We start from the raw sequence: 26,338 nt of genomic DNA on the forward strand, positions 1-26,338 counted from the left end.
GGATGTCTATAGAGGGTATTCATTGCCATTTGATGTGTGGGAACAATAAAGACATCCAAGGTTATAGAGCAAGTCTTGAGCAACTACACTGAAAGAGAATACACAGAAGGGTGTGTGTGTGTGTGTGTGGTGTGTGTGTGTGTGTGTGTGTGTGTGAGAGAGAGACTAAACTGACAGAGAAAGCAGTAGACAGTTGACTCTATTGTTAGTTAGTCTGTTTTTATTGATGTTGTTGTGAGATCTGATTGGCTACGCTGGTCACATCTTCAGACCCCAAACTGGCAACCTGGCACCCACTGTAACTATGAAAATACATTCCTGAGCTACCACAACAACACACCATGGAGACGCACTCTCATAACCGCAGTTATGCACGCACACACGTACACACGCACGTCAGCTTGAACTAAGGCTGGGTGCAGGAGTAAGTCTTTTAACCAGATAGTTCTATGGAATGAGGTGGATGGGTACTTTAGCTCGCCCGCTGAACCGGGTTGGTCGAGTTTGCACCTTAGGGCGTCATGGTTTCAACATAAATGTACAGACGCTGCATAGTGCATACCCGACGCCTGGTGACCTAGGCCAGGATTCAGTCCAATCGAGCTTTGTCTGTGATGCGGCTTTTAAAGGCCGGAAGCTGATAGGCTGATGCTGAGTTGTGTGTTGACTTGTTTCTGGCCGACAGGCCCTGCACAGAGAACGCACAGCTGACCCAATGATTTCCTTTGTGAGACACGCACGCACGCACACACACACACACACACACACACACACAGATCGATGCTATATGTAACTGGATGATTGAGTCAGGCTGTGGGTTGGTTGGTGGACTGATTTAAAGGAAAGTAGAGCAGCCATCAAATCGACCAATCAGCAATGACCTCAGAGCAGATCATCAGATACAGCAAACTCCCTCTCAGATACACTGATTCAACACACACTCAACTACAAAACACACACACACTCAACTACAAAACACATACTCAACTACAAAAAACACACACACACTCAACTACAAAACACATACTCAACTACAAAACACACACTCAACTACAAAACACACACACACTCAACTACAAAACACATACTCAACTTCAAAACACACACACAACTACAAAACACACACTCAACTACAAAACACACACTCAACTACAAAACACATACTCAACTTCAAAACACACACACAACTACAAAACACACACTCAACTACAAAACACACACTCAACTACAAAACACACACAACTACAAAACACACACTCAACTACAAAACACACACTCAACTACAAAACACGCACAACTACAAAACCCACACAACTACAAAACACACACTCAACTACAAAACACACACTCAACTACAAAACACACACACAACTACAAAACACACACTCAACTACAAAACACACACAACTACAAAACACACACAACTACAAAACACACACTCAACTACAAAACACACACAACTACAAAACACACACTCAACTACAAAACACACACAACTACAAAACACACACTCAACTACAAAACACACACTCAACTACAAAACACACACAACTACAAAACACACACAACTACAAAACACACACTCAACTACAAAACACACAACTACAAAACACACACTCAACTACAAAACACACACAACTACAAAACACACACTCAACTACAAAACACACAACTACAAAACACACACTCAACTACAAAAAACACACTCAACTACAAAACACACACTCAACTACAAAACACACACTCAACTACAAAACACGCACAACTACAAAACACACACAACTACAAAACACACTCAACTACAAAACACACAGAACTACAAAACACGCACAACTACAAAACACACACTCAACTACAAAACACACACTCAACTACAAAACACACACTCAACTACAAAACACACACTCAACTACAAAACACACACAACTACAAAACACACACAACTACAAAACACACACAACTACAAAACATACACAACTACAAAACATACACAACTACAAAACACACACTCAACTACAAAACACACACTCAACTACAAAACACACTCAACTACAAAACACACACTCAACTACAAAACACACACTCAACTACAAAACACACACTCAACTACAAAACACACTCAACTACAAAACACACACAACTACAAAACACACACTCAACTACAAAACACACACTCAACTACAAAACACACTCAACTACAAAACACACACAACTACAAAACACACACTCAACTACAAAACACACAACTACAAAACACACACAACTACAAAACACACACTCAACTACAAAACACACAACTACAAAACGCACACTCAACTACAAAACACGCACAACTACAAAACACACACTCAACTACAAAACACGCACAACTACAAAACACACACTCAACTACAAAACACGCACAACTACAAAACACACACAACTACAAAACACACACTCAACTACAAAACACACACTCAACTACAAAACACACTCAACTACAAAACACACACAACTACAAAACACACACTCAACTACAAAACACACAACTACAAAACACACACAACTACAAAACACACACAACTACAAAACACATACTCAACTACAAAACACACAACTACAAAACGCACACTCAACTACAAAACACGCACAACTATAAAACACACACTCAACTACAAAACACGCACAACTACAAAACACACACAACTACAAAACACACGCACAACTACAAAACACACTCAACTACAAAACACACACAACTACAAAACACGCACAACTACAAAACACACTCAACTACAAAACACACACAACTACAAAACACGCACAACTACAAAACACACACTCAACTACAAAACACACACTCAACTACAAAACACGCACAACTACAAAACACACACAACTACAAAACACACACTCAACTACAAAACACGCACAACTACAAAACACACTCAACTACAAAACACACACAACTACAAAACACACACAACTACAAAACACACACTCAACTACAAAACACACACTCAACTACAAAACACGCACAACTACAAAACACACACAACTACAAAACACACACTCAACTACAAAACACACACTCAACTACAAAACACACACTCAACTACAAAACACACACAACTACAAAACAAACACTCAACTACAAAACACGCACAACTACAAAACACGCACAACTACAAAACACGCACAACTACAAAACACACACTCAACTACAAAACACACTCAACTACAAAACACACTCAACTACAAAACACACACTCAACTACAAAACACACACAACTACAAGACACACACTCAACTACAAAACACACACTCACCTACAAAACACACACTCAACTACAAAACACACACTCAACTACAAAACACACACAACTACAAAACACACACTCAACTACAAAACACACACAATTACAAAACACACACTCAACTACAAAACACACACAACTACAAAACACACACTCAACTACAAAACACACACAACTACAAAACACACACTCAACTACAAAACACACACTCAACTACAAAACACACACAACTACAAAACACACACAACTACAAAACACACACAACTACAAAACACACACTCAACTACAAAACACACAACTACAAAACACACACTCAACTACAAAACACACACAACTACAAAACACACACAACTACAAAACACACACTCAACTACAAAACACACAACTACAAAACACACACTCAACTACAAAACACACACTCAACTACAAAACACACACTCAACTACAAAACACACACTCAACTACAAAACACGCACAACTACAAAACACACACAACTACAAAACACACTCAACTACAAAACACACACTCAACTACAAAACACACACTCAACTACAAAACACACACTCAACTACAAAACACACAACTACAAAACACACTCAACTACAAAACACACAGAACTACAAAACACGCACAACTACAAAACACACACTCAACTACAAAACACACACTCAACTACAAAACACACACTCAACTACAAAACACGCACAACTACAAAACACACACAACTACAAAACACGCACAACTACAAAACACACACAACTACAAAACATACACAACTACAAAACACACACTCAACTACAAAACACACACTCAACTACAAAACACACACTCAACTACAAAACACACACTCAACTACAAAACACACTCAACTACAAAACACACACAAGTACAAAACACACACTCAACTACAAAACACACACTCAACTACAAAACACACTCAACTACAAAACACACACAAGTACAAAACACACACTCAACTACAAAACACACACTCAACTACAAAACACACTCAACTACAAAACACACTCAACTACAAAACACACACAACTACAAAACACACACTCAACTACAAAACACACAACTACAAAACACACACAACTACAAAACACACACTCAACTACAAAACACACAACTACAAAACGCACACTCAACTACAAAACACGCACAACTACAAAACACACACTCAACTACAAAACACGCACAACTACAAAACACACACTCAACTACAAAACACGCACAACTACAAAACACACACAACTACAAAACACACACTCAACTACAAAACACACACTCAACTACAAAACACACTCAACTACAAAACACACACAACTACAAAACACACACTCAACTACAAAACACACAACTACAAAACACACACAACTACAAAACACATACTCAACTACAAAACACACAACTACAAAACGCACACTCAACTACAAAACACGCACAACTACAAAACACACACTCAACTACAAAACACGCACAACTACAAAACACACACAACTACAAAACACACACTCAACTACAAAACACGCACAACTACAAAACACACTCAACTACAAAACACACACAACTACAAAACACGCACAACTACAAAACACACTCAACTACAAAACACACACAACTACAAAACACGCACAACTACAAAACACACACTCAACTACAAAACACACACTCAACTACAAAACACGCACAACTACAAAACACACACAACTACAAAACACACACTCAACTACAAAACACACACTCAACTACAAAACACACACTCAACTACAAAACACACACAACTACAAAACACACACTCAACTACAAAACACACACTCAACTACAAAACACACACTCAACTACAAAACACACACTCAACTACAAAACACACACAACTACAAAACACACACTCACCTACAAAACACACACTCAACTACAAAACACACACAACTACAAAACACACACTCAACTACAAAACACACACTCAACTACAAAACACACACTCAACTACAAAACACACACTCAACTACAAAACACACTCAACTACAAAACACACACAACTACAAAACACACACTCAACTACAAAACACACACTAAACTACAAAACACACTCAACTACAAAACACACTCAACTACAAAACACTCAACTACAAAACACACAACTACAAAACACACACTCAACTACAAAACACACACAACTACAAAACACACACACACAGTTCTAAAGCCTTTGGTTCTTGACTCACACCATCCTCATGCCCTTGTTCAGGATTCAAGGCACAAAGTCCCAGCTGTACCGTGTGTGTGTGGTGTCAGTCTGATGCTATACCACCCAGGCATGACCAACGCGGCTGAACAGACGGCATCATCTGTGGTCTCTCTCTCTCTTTCTCAGAGCTGAGTAGCACATTATCATGTTCCTGATGCAGTGTTCATCACATCCCCCCATTAGCAACGTATTTAGCACCATGCTGTGAGTGACAGCCTGTGTGACTATGTGCTGACTCATTAACTGTGCCAAACATCTCACTGCAGGAGAGTGCAGGAGAGGACATGTGTGTGTGTGTCTCTGTATGTGTGGGGGGGGGAGAAGGAGGGAGAGAGGGAGATGTCTATAGAGGGTATTCATTGTCATTTGATGTGTGGGAACAATAAAGACATCCAAGGTTATAGAGCAAGTCTTGAGCAACTACACTGAAAAAGAATACACAGAAGGCTGTGTGTGTGTGTGTGTGTGTGTGTGTGTGTGTGTGTGTGTGTGTGTGTGTGTGTGTGTGTGTGTGTGTGTGTGTGTGTGAGATAGAGAGAGAGAGACAGAGAGACTAAACTGACAGAGAAAGCAGTAGACAGTTGACTCTATTGTTAGTTAGTCTGTTTTTATTGATGTTGTTGTGAGATCTGATTGGCTACGCTGATCACATCTTCAGACCCCAAACTGGCAACCTGGCACCCACTGTAACTATGAAAATACATTCCTGAGCTACCACAACAACACACCATGGAGACGCACTCTCATAAACGCAGCTATACACACACACACACACACACACACACACACACACACACACACACACACACAACTCACCACTCACCACTCACCACTCACCACTCACCACTCACACTCACTGGTCAGCTTCAACTAAGGCTGGGTCCAGGAATAAGCCATTTAACCAGATAGGTCTTTGAAATTAGGTGGAAGAGAATGTGTGCCTTAGCTCGGCCACTCAACTGGGTGGGTGGAGTTTGCACTTCAGGACCCCTGGTGACCTAAGCTTGGATTTGGATTTGGCTTTTAAAGGCAATGTTACCGTGTTCGTGGAGACTGCATTCATGGAAAACTCTGCATAGCTGACAAAGTGTGTTCGGATTGAATCCCAGCCCTAAAATGAACGCATCAATTGAAGTGTTTCTCTAAGGCTGTAAGGCTGACTGGGTGAGTCAACTGAGAGCTGGGCGCTGATAGGCTGATGCTGATTGAGCTGGGAGCTGATAGGCTGATGCTGATTGAGCTGGGAGCTGATAGGCTGATGCTGATTGAGCTGGGAGCTGATAGGCTGATGCTGATTGAGCTGGGAGGTGATGCTGAGTTGGCATGTTTCTGTCCGTCAGGCCCTCCAGAGAGAATGCACAGCTGACCTAATGATTTCCACAGTGAGCTGATACACAAACACACCGGTCGATCCTATCTGTAACTGGGTGTTTGAGTCAGGCTATGGGTTTCTCTCTCTCTCATCCTCCTCTATCACTATTTAAATACCTCCTCCGTACTCCCTCCCTCCCCTCTCCTCTCATCCCTCTCTCTCTGCTGCCCAGTTCTTCTCTATACAGAGTGTTGTGTAATTATGTATCTCAAGGACAACACATAAGTTATTAATTAGCACTATTAGCAAATTACTAATAAGCACTTTCATCATCATTTGTGTCTGCCTACTGTATCCCAACTCAACCATTTCTAACAGAGAAGATTCAGTAAAACCACACTCATGGGAGGAGTAACCTTGTCTGAGACCTGAAGACACAGCGCGGGTAACACATTCCTGTTGTGAATAGATGACCTGGGTTCAAATCCAGTCGCTCACACCACAGGACACCTACAGCAGTACTTTAAAACCCTTGAAGTAACCTCTGATCTGACTGGATCTATATTCATCTGACTGACACACACATCTATCTCATGCCTTTCTGACATTTCATCCTTAGAGATGCACTGTTTTATGTTGTTGATATTTTTGAAATGTAACCTTCTAGGCAAGTCAGTTAAGAACAAATTCTTATTTACAATGACAGCCTACAGACAGACAGATTTTTACCTTGTCAGCTCGGGGATTTGATCCAGCAACCTTTTGGTTACTGGCCCAACGCTCTAACCACTAGGCTAGCTGGTGGCTAACATTCAAATAGTTTGCCTAATTTCCGTTTATGTGGCAAAACAAGCAAGCACAGTGGAGAGAATCATTGTACCATCTCAACCACTGTAAACAAAAAAAATTGCCATGACCAAAAACATAGTAATTTCAGCTGTTTGAAGCTGGTGTACAAAACCAAAAGTAAAAAACACAAAACCTAAACTTAAGAACAGGAAGAATATAAATAGCACACATAGAACAGATCTACCACTTCTTAGACTTGCTTTCAATGAGAATGACAGATCTATTCTATGCAAATTTGGTCGGTTTGCCCAGAAAGTTACATATTGCAGCTTTAATGTTTATTAACATTCCCCATGTTGACATGCAATCCCCATGGAAACCCTCAGGTACTTGCTAAAGCATTCTTCCTCCTTCTCCTTCTGCCCCCACACATCCCCCATCACTACTCTCCTTCTGCCCCCACACGTCCCCCATCATTACTCTCCTTCTGCCTCCACACGTCCCCCACACGTCCCCCATCACTACTCTCCTTCTGCCCCCACACGTCCCCCATCATTACTCTCCTTCTGCCCCCACACGTCCCCCATCATTACTCTCCTTCTGCCCCCACACGTCCCCCATCATTACTCTCCTTCTGCCCCCACACGTCCCCCATCATTACTCTCCTTCTGCCTCCACACGTCCCCCATCATTACTCTCCTTCTGCCCCCACACGTCCCCCATCACTACTCTCCTTCTGCCCCCACACATCCCCAATCACTACTCTCCTTCTGCCCCCACACGTCCCCCATCACTACTCTCCTTCTGCCTCCACACGTCCCCCACACGTCCCCCATCACTACTCTCCTTCTGCCCCCACACATCCCCCATCACTACTCTCCTTCTCCCCCCCACACGTCCCCCATCACTACTCTCCTTCTGCCTCCACACGTCCCCCACACGTCCCCCATCACTACTCTCCTTCTCCCCCCCACACGTCCACCATCACTACTCTCCTTCTCCCCCCCACACGTCCCCCATCACTACTCTCCTTCTGCCCCTACACTTTCCCAATTCCTCTCAATCTCCTTTACTCTACTGGTAACTGGAGGTGGACAGGAGTGCAAGTTGAGTTTCAATTACTGGACACACACACACACACACACACACACACACACACACACACATAAATACATAAACACGCACACACAAAGGGACCTTAACTAGACCAGCCAAATAGCAGGCTTCAGTGAATCATAACGGTTTCTTTCAATATCATCATGATTATTTATGGCTCATCATTCACTCCTCCGCTGTCTCACTTCTCTTCTCTCTCTTTCACTATATGGTTTGTAGTATGTGTCTGATGATGACCCTATCATTCACTCCTTTGCTTCCCTCTCCTCTACCATCACTACAGCCATACATTCCTCATCACTTCCTCTCCTCTACCATCACTACAGCCATACATTCCTCATCACTTCATCTCCTCTACATCACTACAGCCATACATTCCTCATCACTTCATCACTACAGCCATACATTCCTCATCACTTAATCTCCTCTACATCACTACGGCCATACATTCCTCATCACTCCATCACTACAGCCATACATTCCTCATCACTTCCTCTCCTCTACCATCACTAGTCATACATTCCTCATCACTTCATCACTACAGCCATACATTCCTCATCACGTCATCTCCTCTACATCACTACAGCCATTCATTCCTCATCACTCCATCACTACAGCCATACATTCCTCATCACTTCCTCTCCTCTACCATCACTAGTCATACATTCCTCATCACTTCATCTCCTCTACCATCACTACAGCCATACATTCCTCATTACTTCATCACTACAACCATACATTCCTCATCACTTCATCTCCTCTACATCACTACAGCCATACATTCCTCATCACTTCCTCTCCTCTACCATCACTAGTCATACATTCCTCATCACGTCATCTCCTCTACATCACTACAGCCATACATTCCTCATCACTTCATCACTACAGCCATACATTCCTCATCACTTCATCTCCTCTACATCACTACAGCCATACATTCCTCATCACTTCATCATTACAGCCATACATTCCTCATCACTTCATCTCCTCTACATCACTACAGCCATACATTCCTCATCACTTCCTCTCCTCTACCATCACTACAGCCATACATTCCCCATCACTTCATCCTTCTCTCCTCTACCATCACTAGTCATACATTCCTCATCACTTAATCTCCTGTACATCACTACAGCCATACATTCCTCATCACTTCCTCTTTCTCTCCTCTACTTTCCCACTCCTGCCGCATTTAAACTACTTAACCATCACTCGTTCTGATACCAAGAATGATGACTGCATCCAAACCATCTCTGGTCATATCAGTTATGCTCTTAATAGGTTATGTCATCAATATGAGTCAACCTAATGGGTGATGTCATCAACATCAGTCAGTCTTCTTCCCGTCAGTTCAATCCATCTGGGAGCTCAGGTTTCAGAGATAGGAGACGGTTTGTGTTCGTGATCTACGGTCACCTCCAACATTATTAGCACCCTTGATAAAGATGATCAAAGAAGACTGTATAAAATAAGTAATACAAAAACTGAGCTATAATGTATACTTAAAACATTGGAAAATTGCAAATACAATTGCTCAGAGAAAAATATTTTGTTAAACAAGTAATACATATGCACCCTCTCCTTGCAAGGATAAGGGCACTTAGCCTTTTTCTCTAACGTTTTATGAGATCGGAGAACACATTGGGAAGAAGGATGTTAGACCATTCCTCCATACAGAATCTTTCCAGATTATTGATATTCTTCGTCTGCGCTCATGGGACTGCCCTCTTCAATTCAAACCACAGGTTTTCAATTGGGTTCAACTAAGTACAGAGACTGAGATGGCCATTGAAAAATGTTGATTTTGTGGTTAATTAACTATTTATTTGTAGATTTTGTATGTGCTTGGGGTCATTGTCTTGCTGGAAGATCCACTTGTGGTCAAGCTTCAGCCTCCTGGCAGAGGCAAAAATGTTTTTGGCAAAAATGTCCTGGTACTTGGTAGAGTTCATAATGCTGTTGACCTTAACAAGTGCCACAGGACCAGTGGAAGCAAAACAGCCCCATAACATCACAGATCACCACCACGGGTATGAGGCTATTTTCTGCAAATGCATCCTTTTTGAGACTAAACCCACCAAAGCACCCAGTTCCAATCCAAGTGCCAATGCTGTTTAGCAAACTCCAGGTGTTTACATCTGTTGGTTTTCCTCAATAAAGTATTTTTTATGCCAATCGTTCCAAATAGCCTATTGGCATGGAGGTGGTGTCTAATTCTAGACTTGGATACCAAATCTGTATGTGGGGACAAGATACACATGCATTCTCTACCAGGCAAGTTTACCACCGTTCCATTGGTTTTAAACTTGTTAATTGTTGTAAGCGGCATATTTGTTTTTCAGTAGTGTTTTTGGACCAACAACAAACAACAATGTGTCTTTTCATGCATGGATTCTTTTCCTTTCTCCATGGTTATGGATGCAACTACCTATCACAGTCTCACGTCAAAATTACGCATTCAATAGTGAAGACACCACAACTATGAAACAGCACACATGGAATCATGTAGTAAGCAAAAATGTGTTAAACAAATCCAAATATATTTTAAATTTGAGATTCTTCAAAGTAGCCACTCTTATCCTCGATGACAGCTTTGCACACTCTTGACATTCTCTCAACCAGCTTCATGAGGTAGTCATCTGGAATGCATTTCAATTAATAGGTGTGCCTTGTTAAAAGTTAATTTGTGGAATTTCTGAGCCAATCAGTTGTGACAAGGTAGGGTGGTATATATATACAGAAGGATAGCCCTATTTGGTAAAATACCAAGTCCATGTTATGGCAATAACAGCTCAAATAAGCAAAGAGAAATTACAGTCCATCATGACTTTAAGACATGAAGGTCAGTCAATCCAGAAAACTTCAATAACTTTTTATTCAAGTGCAGTCGCAAAAACCATCAAGCGCTATGATGAAACTGTCTCTCATGAGGACCACCACAGGAAAGGAAGACCCAGAGTTACCTCTGCTGCAGAGGATAAATTAATAAGAAGAACTGCACGTCAGATTACAGCCAAAATAACTGCTTCACAGAGTTCAAGTAAAAGACACATCTCAACATCAACTGTTCAGAAGAGACAGCGTGAATCAGGCCTTCATGGTCGAATTGCTGCCAAGAAACCACTACTAAAGGACACCAATAATAAGAAGAAACTTGCTTGGGCCAAGAAACACGAGCAATGGACATTAGACTGGTGGAAATCTGTCCTTTGGTCTGATGACTCCAAATTTGAGATTTTTGGTTCTAACCGCTGTGAGATGCAGATTAGGTGAACGGATGATCTCTGCACGTATGGTTCCCACCATGAAGCATGGAGGCGGTGTGATGGTGCTTTGCTGGTGACACTGTCTGTGATTTATTTAGAATTCAAGGCACACGGTGTGTTCAAACTTTTGACTGATACTGTATATTTTTTGAGTATACAATATAGCTGTGTGTGCGTGCGTGTGTGTGTGTGTGTGTGTGCTTGCGTGCGTGTGTGCGTGCGTGTGTGTGTGTGTGTGTGTGTGCGTGATGAATCGTAGAGCAGGCATAACTGTGAGAATACAATTCCTCAATGATCAATAACATCTTGTTTGTATAGACCATTTAACAAATGCCTTAGTCACCAAGTGCATTACAGCTACCAAGACCTACTCCCCCTCAGAGCATGGCGAGGCAACAGTACCCACTGAAAAGGCTTATTATATGATATCCCTCTCTCCCCATCTCTCCCTTCCTCTCTGTCTCCCCATCTCTCCCTTCCTCTCTGTCTCCCCATCTCTCCCTTCCTCTCTGTCTCCCCATCTCTCCCTTCCTCTCTGTCTCCCCATCTCTCCCTTCCTCTCTGTCTCCCCTCGTCGCCGCTCAGTTGTCTCATCTTGTCTCTCCTCTCTTCCATACTCACAGGCAGACTCAAGTTTCTAAAACTCCCAACAGCTATGTTCCAATCAGACCTTCTGTGTTCCAAAGGCCAGATGAGTTGATATCTGGTGCGTAGCAACGAAGAGCAGGCGGGATAGTTCCAGCAGGATGGATTGATTTATAGTCATGGCGGGCTTTTCCACCAAACCATTTTTGAGGTGATGGATGTTGAGAAGTAGAAAAATCACACAATAACAGTCATATCCCCACAGTTTAGATGGAATCTGAGTTCTATAGAATCATTTCAGTTTTGATTTGTTCAGAGCGTTAGTGTAGATGCCACGTTGTTCTTTGACACTGCAGAACATTGTGGAAAAACTGAATTTAAATGTATTAGGTGTATGTAAACTTCTGACTTCAACTGTATTTATTCACCTTATTCGCAATGAAGCCCCTAAATAAGATCTGGTGTAACCAATTACCTTCAGATGTCACATAATTAGTTAAATAAAGTCCACCTGTGTGCAATCTAAGTGTCACATGATCTGTCACATGATCTCAGTATATACAGTTGAAGTCGTAACTTTACATACACCTTAGCCAAATACGTTTAAGCTCAGTTTTTCACAATTCATGACATTTAATCCAAGTAAAAATTCTGTGTCTTAGGTCAATTAGGATCACCACTTTATTTTAAGAATGTGAAATGTCAAAATAATATTAGAGAGAATGATTTATTTCAGCTTTTATTTATTTCATCACATTCCCAGTGGGTCAGAAGTTTACATTCACTCAATTAGTATTTGGTAGCATTGCCTTTAAATTGTTTAACTTGGGTCAAACGTTTTGGCTAGCCTTCCACAAGCTATCCACAATAAGTTGGGTGAATTTTGGCCCATTCCTCCTGACAGAGCTGGTGTAACGGAGTCAGGTTTGTAGGCCTCCTATGCTCGCACATGCTTTTTCAGTTCTGCCCACAATGTTTCTATGGGATTGAGGTCAGGGCTTTGTGATGGCCACTCCAATACCTTGACTTTGTTGTCCTTAAGCCATTTTGCCACTTTGGAATTATGCTTGGGGTCATTGTCCATTTGGAAGACCAATTTGCGACCAAGCTTTAACTTCTTGACTGATGTCTTGAGATGTTGCTTCAATATAGCCACATAATTTTCCCTCCCTCATGATGCCATCTATTTTGTGAAGTGCACCAGTCCCTCCTGCAACAAAGCACCCCCACAACATAATGCTGCCACCCCCGTGCTTCACGGTTGGGATGGTGTTCTTCGGCTTGCAAGCCTCCCCCTTTCTCCTCCAAACATAACGATGGTCATTATGGCCAAACAGATCTATTTTTGTTTTATCAGACCAGAGGACATTTCTCCAAAAAGTACAATCTTTGTCCCCATGTGCAGTTGCAAACCGTAGTCTGGCATTTTTATGGTGGTTTTGGAGCAGTGGCTTCTTCCTTACTGAGCGGTGTTTCAGGTTATGTCGATATAGGACTTTTGTACCTGTTTCCTCCAGCATCTTCACAAGGTCCTTTGCTGTTGTTTTTGGATTGATTTGCACTTTTCGCACCAAAGTACGTTCATCTCTAGGAGACAGAACGCGTCTCCTTCCTGAGCGGTATGATGGTGTTTATACTTGCGTACTATTGTTTGTACAGATGAATATGGTACCTTCAGACATTTGGAAATTGCTCCCAAGGATGAAACAGACTTCTGGAGGTCTACCATTTTTTTCTGAGGTCTTGGGTGATTTCTTTGGATTTTCCCATGATGTCAAGCAAAGAGACACTGAGTTTGAAGGTAGGCCTTGAAATACATCCACAGGTACAATTCAAACTCAAATTATGTCAATTAGCCTATCAGAAGCTTCTAAAGCCTTGACATAATTTTCTGGAATTTTCCAAGCTGTTTAAAGGCACAGTCAACTTAGTGTATGTAAACTTCTGACCCACTGGAATTGTGATACAGTGAATTATTATTCAAAATAATCTGTCTGTAAGCAATTGTTGGAAATATTACTTGTGTCGTGCACAAAGTAGATGTCCTAACTGACTTGCCAAAATTCTAGTTTGATGACAAGAAATGTGTGGAGTGGTTGAAAAACAAGTTTTAATGACTCCAACCTAAGTGTATGTAAACATCAGACTTCAACTGTATACACCTGTTCTGAAAGCCCCAGAGTCTGCAACACCACTAAGCAAGGGGCACCACCAAGCAAGTGGGACCATGAAGACCAAGGATCTCTACAAACAGGGCAGGGACAAAAGTACAAATCAGGGTTGGTTTATAAAAAAAATATCATTAAAAAAATATCATTAAATCCATTATTAAAAAATGGTAAGAATATGTCACCACAACAAACCTGCCAAGAGAGGACCAAAACTCACAGACCAGTCAAGGAGGGCATTAATCAGAGAGGCAACAAAGAGACCAAAGATAACCCTGAAGGAGCTGCAAAGCTCCACAGCGGAGATTGGAGTATCTGTCCATGGGACCACTTTAAGCCGTACACTCCACAGAGCTGGGCTTTACGGAAGAGTGGCCAGAAAAAGAGTCATTGCTTAAAGAGAAAAATAAGCAAACATGTTTGGTGTTCGCCAAAAGGCATGTGGGAACCTCCCCAAACATATGGAAGAAGGGGTATTCTGGTCAGATGAGACTAAAATGTAGCTTTTTGGCCATTTGGCTATGCCGGATTAAGTGATATGACATGATATTCTATAAAATCGTTTCCCCGTAATTAATATTACCTGATTGAGCTAATCATGTAAATGTAATTAACTAGAGAGTCGGGCACCACAAAATAATAGTTATAGAGCTGTTATCTTCTGAATAAACTCTTAAAGACCTAGTAATATTTTACATCGTCACCTTAATTCAGTCTCATCTGAAAGTTGTAAATTCTTGGTTATCTATTTCATTCCTATATGTTCATCAACCAATTAAATTAACACTCTGTCCATTTCTAAGAATTTGTAAGATACTTATTTGCATAAAATGGACAGAGACCAAGTCTCAAAATCAATCAATAGCGTTTATTCTCGAGAGTACTGCCCATAGTACAATATACATCAGGTTATACACTAAAAATGACATCATAGGTTTTAAAATGTCCTTCCTCCACTCTGATACAATGGCAGTATAGTTCACAAGCCTTCCCACATTGTCTACCACCTGTTAAATAATATATTATTAGCCCAAGGTCTATCCCCTCCCCGGGTAGAGACAGGATGTCCTGTAAGGAACACAATATTGCAGCCGGTCTGACGATGACTCCATTCGTTTCTAACAAGGAACAGACAGTCCTAATTCTGGATGAAAACTACACACATTACATTCAGTATTATGATTATAATAAGATTCATACATCCATACAGTAACATAGTAGTATTCTGTTTAGTCATAGTTCTGATTTCAATGTATACATAATTTAGTCATTATTCATAAAAATCCCTTAACATTTACTAAATACCTAACTAATCACACAGAATTACATATACAAAGAATGAATCATACCTTGATTACCAATTACGTCATAAAGGAAAACGTCCCTAGCGGACGGAGCAGATATGACAGCTGGTTACACAAAAGAAAAGGGGCTGGGTTTGAGTGAAAGAGCGGGAAGACTGAGGGACAAAGGGAGAAGCTGTGCTATCGTAAATACAGTATCTTATGCAGTCTAAATTACCGCCCATTTGGAAAAGGAAAATGCAATAAATATTTACTCTGAGCTGTGCTTCGGTAGGTTGGTGGTAGATGGAAGGCCGTGTTGCCAAACCGAGTCCTTTGTCCTTTGAAGAATGTCTCTGGTGGTCAATTGGATACGTTGTAGTAACGTCATTGTTTGGTAGACAGAATACTCTGTCTGTTCTTTCCTAGCCCACGTTTGCAGCTGCTGTTGCTAACTCAATGGCTAGGAGGTATCACCTCTGTAGTGAATAAGAGTTCAATGTTCATACCATTCGCAACCAAAGCTCACGCTGAGGTTGGCTTAGTTCTGTAGTTGACATGTTAGTCCTTTTAACGCAGAGGCCCCAGACCTCACGTACTTGGAACAGAAGGTTACATTTTCATCAAGGCTTTATATAGGAAGGGAGAGCGCTAACCTTATGAAAACCCAAATCTCTAATTTGGAAGCTAAAATTACATTTAATCTCTTCACCAATAATTTTATATTCAAACATTTAAATTGAACAACAATTCCATGTGAATCCGATAACTCTGATGTGTAGACTTTCCACTGTAGAGTTTATGTCCTCCTATCATTGAGGAGAATGTCTCAGATGACAACCGAACTGACATCAACCGAACTGTTCATTAAGTACCACCGCATATGTTCAGTTGGTCGGATTACCAGAATATAGTTAATTTCCCCCCACCTTCTGATGTACCCAGAATCTCTATGTTAACCAAGGGGTTTTTAAATTTCACATCAGTAGGGTAGAGAGAGAGGAAAAAGGGGGGAAGAGGTATTTATGACTGTCATAAATCTACCCCCAGGCCAACGTCATGACACCATCAAGGAAAACACTAAGACTGGCGCAAACCCAACAACTCTCATCACCCCGAGGACACCATCCCCACAGTGAAGGATGGTGTTGGCAGCATCATGCTATGGGGATATTTTTTCATCGGCAGGGACTGGGAAACTGGTCAGAATTGAAGGAATGATGGATGGCACTAAATACAGGGAAATTCTTGAGGGAAGCCTGTTTCAGCCTTCCAGAGATTTGAGACTGGGATGGGGGTTCACCTCCCAGCAGGACAATGACGCTAAGCATACTGCTCAAGCAACACTTGAGTGGTTTAAGGCAAAACTTTTAAATGTCTTGGAATGGCCTAGTCAAAGCCTAGAACTCAATCCAATTGAGAATATGTGATATGACTTAAAGATTGCTGTACCCCAGCTGAACTCATCCAACTTGAAGGTGCTGGAGCAGTTTTGCCTTGAAGAATGGGCAAAAATCCCATTAGCTAGATGTGCCAAGCTTATAGAGACATACCCCAAGAGACTTGCAGCTGTAATTGCTGCAAAAGGTGGCTCTACAAAGTATTGAATTGGGGGGGTGAATAGTTATGTATGTTCAAGTTTTTTTTTTGTTGTCTTATTGCTTGTTTGTTTCACGATAAAAAATATTTTGCATCTTCAAAGTCGTAGGCATGTTGTGTAAATCAAATGATACAACCTTCCCCCAAAATCAATTTTAATTCCAGGTTGAAAGGCAACAAAATAGGAAAAATGTAAATGAGGGTGGATCGCAAGCCACTGCATTTAACATTATGCCAGACAGACGTCGCTACCGGCATCACTCTGAGTATTGCTTCTACCTTCTCTTATCATCACACACGAACACGCACACATTCTCTGGAACGGGACCAGGCAGGCTCTTCAATGGAACTCTGTAATGAAGGGTAGACAGACGAGGGGTCTGTTCAGATAATGGTGATGAGGGATGAAGCAAAGAGAAGATGAAATATTAGCTGTATAAAAAGCTGGGCTGGAAACTATCCTGATCGTGCCAATCAACTGGAACCTCAAACTCAACTCACAGCCATTGGCCCTAAGGTGACAGTTAGTATTAAACTGGGCCCAGCTAGAATGGGCTTACTGCACCTTATACTGTGCATAAATGTGATTCTAACCACTGACCCCTAACTTTAACGGCTAAAATAGCTTAGGGTAGTTATTTCCCATTCTGGTCCTTTTTAACATCTAGACAAGCCACAGCATCAAATCAAGTCAAATGCTTACTTACAAGCCCTTAACCAACAATGCAGTTTTAAGAAAATAGAGCTAAGAAAATATTTAGTAAATAAACTAAAGTTACTAGTTTTAATGCCATGCCATGGAGAGGAGAGTGTGAATCCTAGGACGTGTAATCCACACGGTCAGATATGGAGCAGTGGGACCAGTAATGTCACTGTTGTTATCCTGATACAAACTTCTGTTCTGTCATCATCCCGACCCTAGTAGAGGCTGGGCTAAAGCTGTGGAAACATCAATGCACAGACACTTAGTCAGGACAACAACAGCAGCAAGGAAAAAACAGGGGAAGAGACAGCCCAACACAAAACTCCTGCCAGTTCAATCACACGGCGCACGGATTGGGCTGGGTTCAGAGCAGCTCAGCCACACAGTTAAGCTGCAGTTAATTGCTTCTATTGTGGAATAGTGTCAGCAGCATCCCTACAACCACAAAGTCAGCCAGAACTGATCATCCTGGACACACACACACACACACACACACACACACACACACTGTTGTCAATGGTATACTATGGTGAAGGGAGGGCCTCTGGCGAATGAGAGAAAATGGTGAGGAAAAATAAGAGTTGATCTGATGAGAAGAGAAAGACGAATTATGGATGAGTGAGTTTTACAGAGAAGAGAGCAGACAACCTGCCACGGAGAGGAGGGGGAGGAGAGCGGAGAGGAGAGAGAAGAGGGGAGAGGAGAGGAGAGAGGGTAGATGGGAGAGGAGAGAGAAGAGGGGAGAGGAGAGAGGGAAGAGGGGAGAGGAGAGAGAAGAGAGGGAAGAGGGGAGAGGAGGGAGAAGAGGGGAGAGGAGAGAGAAGAGGGGAGGAGGGAGAGGAGAGAGGAGAGAGGAGAGAGGAGAGAGGAGAGAGAAGAGTGGAGAGGAGAGAGGAGAGAGGGAAGAGGGGAGAGGAGAGAGAAGAGGGGAGAGGAGAGAGAAGAGGGGAGAGGAGAGAGGAGAGAGGGAAGAGGGGAGAGGAGAGAGGAGAGAGAAGAAGAGAGAGGCCAGTATGACAGAGGGGAGAGGGAAGTATGAAAGAGGGGAGTATGAGAGAGGAGTGAGGGGAGAGGGGAGTATGAGAGAGAAGAGGGGTGAGGAGAGAAGAGGGGAGAGGAGAGAGAAGAGGGGAGTATGAGAGAGGGGAGATGGGAGTATGAGAGAGGAGAGAGGGGATGAGAGGGGGAAGAGAGAGGGGAGAGGAGTATGAGAGGGAGGAGATGGTAGTATGAGAGAGGGGAGAGGGTAGTATGAGAGAGGGGAGAGGGTAGTATGAGAGAGGAGAGGAGAGGAGAGGAGAGGAGAGGAGAGGAGAGGAGAGGAGAGGAGAGGAGAGGAGAGGAGAGGAGAGCGGGGAAAGGAGTACGAGAGAGGGGAAAGGAGTACGAGAGAGGGGAAAGGGGAGTATGAGAGAGGGGAGAGGGTAGTATGAGAGAGGGGAGAGGGTAGTATGAGAGAGGGGAGTATGAGAGAGGAGAGTATGAGAGAGGGGAGGAGAGAGGGGAGAGGGGTATGAGAGAGGGGAGATTGGAGTATGAGAGAGGGGAGAGGGTAGTATGGGAGAGGAGAGGGGGAGGAGAGGAAAGGGGAGTATGAGAGGGGGGAAAGGGGGGAAAGGGGAGTATGAGAGGGGGGAGAGGGTAGTATGAGAGAGGGGAGAGGGGAGTATGAGAGGGGGGAAAGGGGGGAAAGGCGAGTATGAAAGCGGGGAGAGGGGAGTAAGAGAGGGGAGACGAGAGAGGGGAGAGGAGAGAGGGGCGTATGAGAGATGGGAGATGAGAGAGGCGCGTATGAGAGAGAAGGGAAAAAAGGGGGAGAAAAGGAGGGGAGAGGGGAGGAGGTGATAATAGAGCGGAGGCAAAGAGGACAGAAACTGTGGGAGCGAATGTAATGCCAGGAGAAGAGTAGAAAGAGAAGAAGAGAGAAATAGATGAAAGAAGTGCTGGCTAGAGAATAACGTGCCAGCTTCCATCTAATGTCCTCCCTACCCTGTAGAGTCCAGCGGTCACAGAGAGGCCAGACCTCTGTGTCCCAGCCCGTTACAGACACGGTCAACCGGCATAACAAGGTCTAATAACAACACACAATATACTTCCGATAAAATATCTGTACGTGTACGAGGACAGAGCTAATTTCTCAGAAACAGCGTGCACACACACAGACACACACACACACAGCAGCGTGGGCATCAATCAGTGTGTGTGGTGATACAATGAACGTATTAGAGCCAGTTTCATGGCAGCCAGGTCAGTGGGTGTCTGTGATGACTAGAAGACATATCAGCTATAGGCTACAGAACACAGAGCCTATCAGCAAATGAAGAGGAATACCTAACAGCCCCTCTGAAGACAAAACACATAATAATGTATTACTGTAGCCCATGAACTGAGAGAGAAATAAATAGTGAGTGAGAGCGAGAGAGAGAGAGAGAGAGAGAGAGAGAGAGAGAGCACAAGAGAGAGAAACGGTCCTATATTTCTCTCTGACAATCAGTTAGCAGGATTGTGGAGTGTCATAGAAAGCCTGACACACACACACACACACACACACACACTTTGTGGAGGTGCAGATCATGTTGCTGCAACCCCACAAATCAGTACATGTTTTATAAGATTTGTCACACACAACGCAAGCGCATTAGACATTTTTTTTCTGACAAACAACAATTGGATAGGCTAATTGTCGTGTGTGTTGTGTTATTTGTGCCTGTCTCTCTCCCACGCGTCACGATTTACTGTAGGCTATTCCACAGCCTGTAACAACAAGCTCTATCATCAGGACCAGAACAACAGTAACCTAGGTCTAGCTCCTAGACCATATTGTCTAGCTCCTCTAGCCTAACGGTCTAAGCACATGATATGGCCAATGTCATATAAAGTGCTAAAACAGGAATTATACTAGTATACCAGCCCTAAAATTAAGATTCGTATCATGCTTAGAATTGGAAAACGAGAATAGTCTTATTTATGTAGCCTACGCTATTTAGCCTTCACCAGCAGAATAGACAAACAGACAAACCAAAGTTGTGATAGTCATTCATGCTGGATAGGAGCCAGGGGGTAACCTCATACATTCAACTCAGCCCAATGTGTTAGGCGCTTAGGGCAAAAACGCGCGCGCACACACCAGTCAGAAAGTTAAACTCAGCATCGTTACCTTGTGTTTCTGCCGCGACGCCGGTCCAAATCATACCGATACAGAGACAGAGCAGTGCTGGCAGGGCACCGATTCGGTAACGGCATGGTGGCATGGCTCCACACAGCCAGGCAGAGCCGGTCGGTCCAGAGAGAACTGCTAACGGGAGATGCACGAGGAGAATAGTTGGGTGGTGGTCGACGTTCGATCTGCACCGCGACAGTTGTGCTCGCGCAGCAGGGATCTTATAGATGTGACGCGCTGCTTGTTTTTCTCCTCAAGGCGCACTGTGAGGGTCAGTGTGGTGGGTTTCTCTGCGGTCCGTATGTCATGCCTCTCTCGCCCGAACCCCGCAATCTGCTGGGTCTCTTCTTCCTCTTCTGCCCTGATCTCTCTCTCCCCCCTCTCAGTACCAATCTGCATGCCTCTCTCTCTTTCTCAAACACACACGCACACACCCACATACCTGACATTAAAGGCCTGTAATGACAGATCAATAGTCCATAGTCTACATTTAAAGATATCTCCTGGCTTCAAATTCCAAACAGAAGTAAAGCTATATTCAGTGCAAATGTTTATTTATTGTCTTTTCATTAGAGAGGATAAATGACAAAAGAATGCAATCGAGTTAATAGTAGGATTTGCTGTGATTAATCCCAATTAATTGCAAATTCATAATTTGCTCAGATTGAGCTTTCATTTCAAACTGCAATATGTAACTTTTTGGGCCACGACCAAATTCTCATAGAAATGTGAGTAATAGAGTTATCATTCTAATTGAAAGCAGGTCTAATAAGCGGCAGATCTGTTCTATGTGCAAAATTTCTATGCTTCCCGTTCTTAAATGAACTTTTAGCATCTTTACTTTGGGTTTTGTACACCAGCTTCAAACAGCTGAAAATACGATGATGATGCGTATGATTCCCTACGCTATACTTGCTTGTTTTGCACATAAACTGAAATTAGGCAAACTATTACAATTTTTGCAACCAAGAAATGGCAGAGCGATTTCTGCTCAGTGCACCTTTAAGATTTGCATACAAAAAGCATTACAATAATATTGATTTATTGATTTTGTCCAAAGTAAGGGTAAGCAAAATCTGGTAAATTGATAAGGCACACTTTCTTTAACCTCGATGTCAACTTGTTTTGCCCTCACATTGTTGTTTTTAGCTGTATAGAGTATGTATTTTCAATGTTGGCAGTATATTTTGAACGCTTTCAAACAATGCGATTAATCACGCACAAAAAAAAAATGTGCACTAAAATTACAAAAAGTTGACTCAAGTTAAAAGTAGGGACTTTTCATCCATCACAGGGGTTGAATCTATCAACAGCCCATGTTAGTGCCTGCCTTTGTCAATAATTAGGAATTAAAACTGCTGCCGGAGATCGCTGATTGTGGTTACACATTGTGTGTGTGTGTGTGTGTGTGTGTGTGTGCAACAGTCCTCGACCCCTCTGCATTCACGCAGCAGATGCCCGTATCCATGGCAATGCCCTGTTGTACATCTGAAATGAAACATGAGCAAAGGAATACAGAAAAGGAGGGGAAGAAAGAAAGTATCTCCATATTACACTGTTTAAAAGAATAGAGGGAGAACTAGACAGAAAGCGTTTGGGGTTTAGCTAGATAGGTGTTGGTTTATATAGAGAGATATAGAACGTGTTGGAGTTTAGATAGATGGAAAGTGTTGGGGTTTAGATAGATGGAAAGTGTTGGGGTTTAGATAGATTAAAAAAAATATATATATTTAACTTTATTTAACTAGACAAGTCAGTTAAGAACAAATTCTTATTTTCAATGACGTCCTTTGTACCTTGTCAGCCCGGGGTTTGAATTTGCAACCTTCTGGTTACTAGGCCAACGCTCTAACCACAAGGCTACCCTGCCGCCCCATATAGATAGATAGATAGATAGATAGATAGATAGATAGATAGATAGATAGATAGATAGATAGATAGATAGATAGATAGATAGATAGATAGATAGATAGATAGATAGATAGATAGATAGATAGATAGATAGATAGATAGATAGAAATGTTGGAGTTTAGATGGATTTATATATAGAAAGTGTTGGAGTTTAGATAGAAGGATATAAAGATAGATAGATAGAACGTGTTGGAGTTTAGATATATAGAAGTTTTGGAGTTTAGATAGATAGACATTGTTGAGGTTTAGATACACAGATAGATAGACATTGTTGGGGTTTAGATAAATATAAAGTTTTGGAGTTTAGATAGATAGAAAGTGTTGGTGTTTAGATTGATAGACAGTGTTGTGGTTTAGAATGATAGAAAGTGTTGAGGTTTAGATGGATAGATGGATAGAAAGTGTTGTGGTTTATTATTGAGTTACACAACTAGATGCCTCATTAAGGACAACAAAAGCTGTCCCTCTCCGTCTGTCCTCTCCTAGTCCCCTATCACAACAATCGTCACACGCAGTGTGTGTGTGTGTCTGTGTGTTTGTGTGTGCGTGTGTGTGTGATAGACAGAGAGAGAGTCAGTTGAGGTCTGAGGAGCTGTCTGAGCTTGAAAGAGGATTGTGCTCTGTAGTGTTCACCACTGCATGCGTACACACGCACTCACACACACACACACACACACACACACACACACACACTCACACAAACACTAAGGAAGCAACAGAGTGGGAAGGGAAGGACAGGAATCTATAAACTCTGGATGAAGAGGAGCTTTGTGGCAGTCCCCCCCATTCTTCGCTCTCTCTTTCTCACGCACGCACACGCACACACACACACACACACACACACACACACACGATACCCAGCACATGTCCTACACAGTGACAGGGCTGCAAGATTTACATATTAATCGTAACACCGAGACATCCTCCTCTCCTCTCTTCCCCACCTAGACCCAATTACCATTCTCCCACTTCTCCCTGAAGTGTGCACTTGTTGACTCCTCCTCACTCCTCCTAAAAGCATTGGATCAGTCTGTAAGACACATGGTAGATGCTCAGTCTGCACACCAATACAGTGCACACTTCAGGGAGAGATATAGGGGGGATTAGAAATGGATCCAGTTTTACCATACTTTTACCCTGAGAATATTATGGATCAAAACGAAGAGAGAGAGAGAGAGAAAGAGAGAGATTCAAACATTATCCGGTAATGACATATAGGTACTGTCCTATGGGTCCATACTTGCGAAAATGTTCTGTCTCAAAATGCAGATTAGCCAATTAAAATCATTGACATAGTTGCATGTGATGAAACGCTACAGGTTAGCTATTCCCATTACATAACCTGGCACATTTAGCCCTATGCTAACATGACCAGGAAGTAGTGATCATGTCAGGTAACAAATTTTGCATCAGCCAATTACAAATGTTGACATAGTTGGATGTGTTCAAACGCTTTTCCATGAGAGCATACATAACAGATGTCAAACGGCACCATCTGTTAATCAAAGTTAATAAAATACATGCAAAATGTTAACTGGACTAATATCTCACAGTGTTGGTGTTTGCGAAGGGAAGTGCAGGCAACAGATGGAAAATGAAGGTTAAGAATAGTCTACATATGAGGAGCAGCATCTTTCTTCAGCCTCGTAGACAAGTACACTGCCAATAATCAAGTTGATTAGGCTATATTGCATAGACGTGTAGGCTACACTTAGATGTACAACAACTAATTTCACCATGTCATTGGATTTAGGTTAAAAGACTAAATGCCGGCCTCCCGGGTGGCGCAGTGGTTAAGGGAGCTATACTGCAGCCACCAGAGACCCTGGGTTTGCGCCCAGGCTCTGTCGTAACCGGCCGCGACCGGGAGGTCTGTGGGGCTACGCACAATTGGCCTAGTGTCGCCTGGGTTAGGGAGGGGTTGGCCGGTAGGGATATCCTTGTCTCATCGCTCACCAGCAACTCCTGCTAACCGAGGTTGCCAGGTGCACAGTGTTTCCTCTGACACATTGGTGCTTCCGGGTTGGATGCGCGCTGTGTTAAGAAGCAGTGCGGCTTGGTTGGGTTGTGTATCAGAGGACGCATGACTTTCAACCTTCATCTCTCCCGAGCCCATACGGGAGACAAGATAGTAGCTACTAAACAATTGGATACCACGAAAATGGGGTAAAAATTAAAAAAGACTAAATGCCCTGATGTTGATGACTTTTGGCAAATCGAATCCGTTTCCAACATTGATTCAACGTCATCACATAGATGTTTTTGGTTGAAAAAAAGTAAACCTTGAATTTGAAGGTTTAAAATATCCCTCTGGTGACCAAGTTGACCTATTAAAAAAAATGCATTGGTTAGTGGATATAAAGTCGAAAGATAGGTCACTTTTTTCACATGTTGTTAAGTTACAGCCTTATTCTAAAATGAATTAAATAAAACATTTTCCTCATCAATCTACACACAATACCCCATAATGATGAAGTGAAAACAGGTTTTTTGACATTTTTGCATATGTATTAAAAATAAAAACCAGGAATACCTTATTTACATAATTATTCAGAATCATGAGACTTGAAATTGAGCTCAGGTGCATCCTGTTTCCATTGATCATCCTTGAGATGTTTCTACAGCTGTGGTAAATTCGATTGATTGGACATGATTTGGAAAGGCACACAACTGTCTATATAAGGTTGACAATGCATGTCAGAGCAAAAACCAAACCTTGAGGTTGAAGGAATTGTCCGTAGAGCTCCAAGACAGGATTGTGTCGAGGCACAGATCTGGGGAAGGATACCAACAAATGTCTACAGCACTGAAGGTCCCCAAGAACACAGTGGCCTCCATCATTCTTAAATGGAAGACGTTTGGAACCACCAAGACTCTTCCTAGAGCTGGCTGCCT

The 26,338-nt window shown here is 42.3% G+C and overlaps 1 protein-coding gene across 2 annotated transcripts in view; it reads right to left on the reverse strand.

Moving 5' to 3' along the window:
• The window catches only part of sez6l (seizure related 6 homolog (mouse)-like), an 82,864-nt gene extending 60,915 nt beyond the window's left edge, over positions 1–21,949 (reverse strand). The window contains exon 1 of one of the 2 annotated variants that reach the window (XM_036977028.2): positions 21,530–21,949. In XM_036977028.2, coding sequence (XP_036832923.1) covers positions 21,530–21,623 — 94 coding nt within the window. In that variant the 5' untranslated portion in view covers positions 21,624–21,949. Of the gene's footprint in view, positions 1–5,530; positions 5,713–21,529 lie in introns of those variants that run through there. The other variant, XM_090234159.1, reaches the window with a different exon arrangement.
• Between the last annotated feature and the right edge of the window lie 4,389 nt (positions 21,950–26,338).

The sequence above is a fragment of the Oncorhynchus mykiss genome, chromosome 5 (assembly GCF_057628025.1).
Source record: "Oncorhynchus mykiss isolate SJ-2025 chromosome 5, ASM5762802v1, whole genome shotgun sequence".
NCBI lineage: Eukaryota > Metazoa > Chordata > Actinopteri > Salmoniformes > Salmonidae > Oncorhynchus > Oncorhynchus mykiss.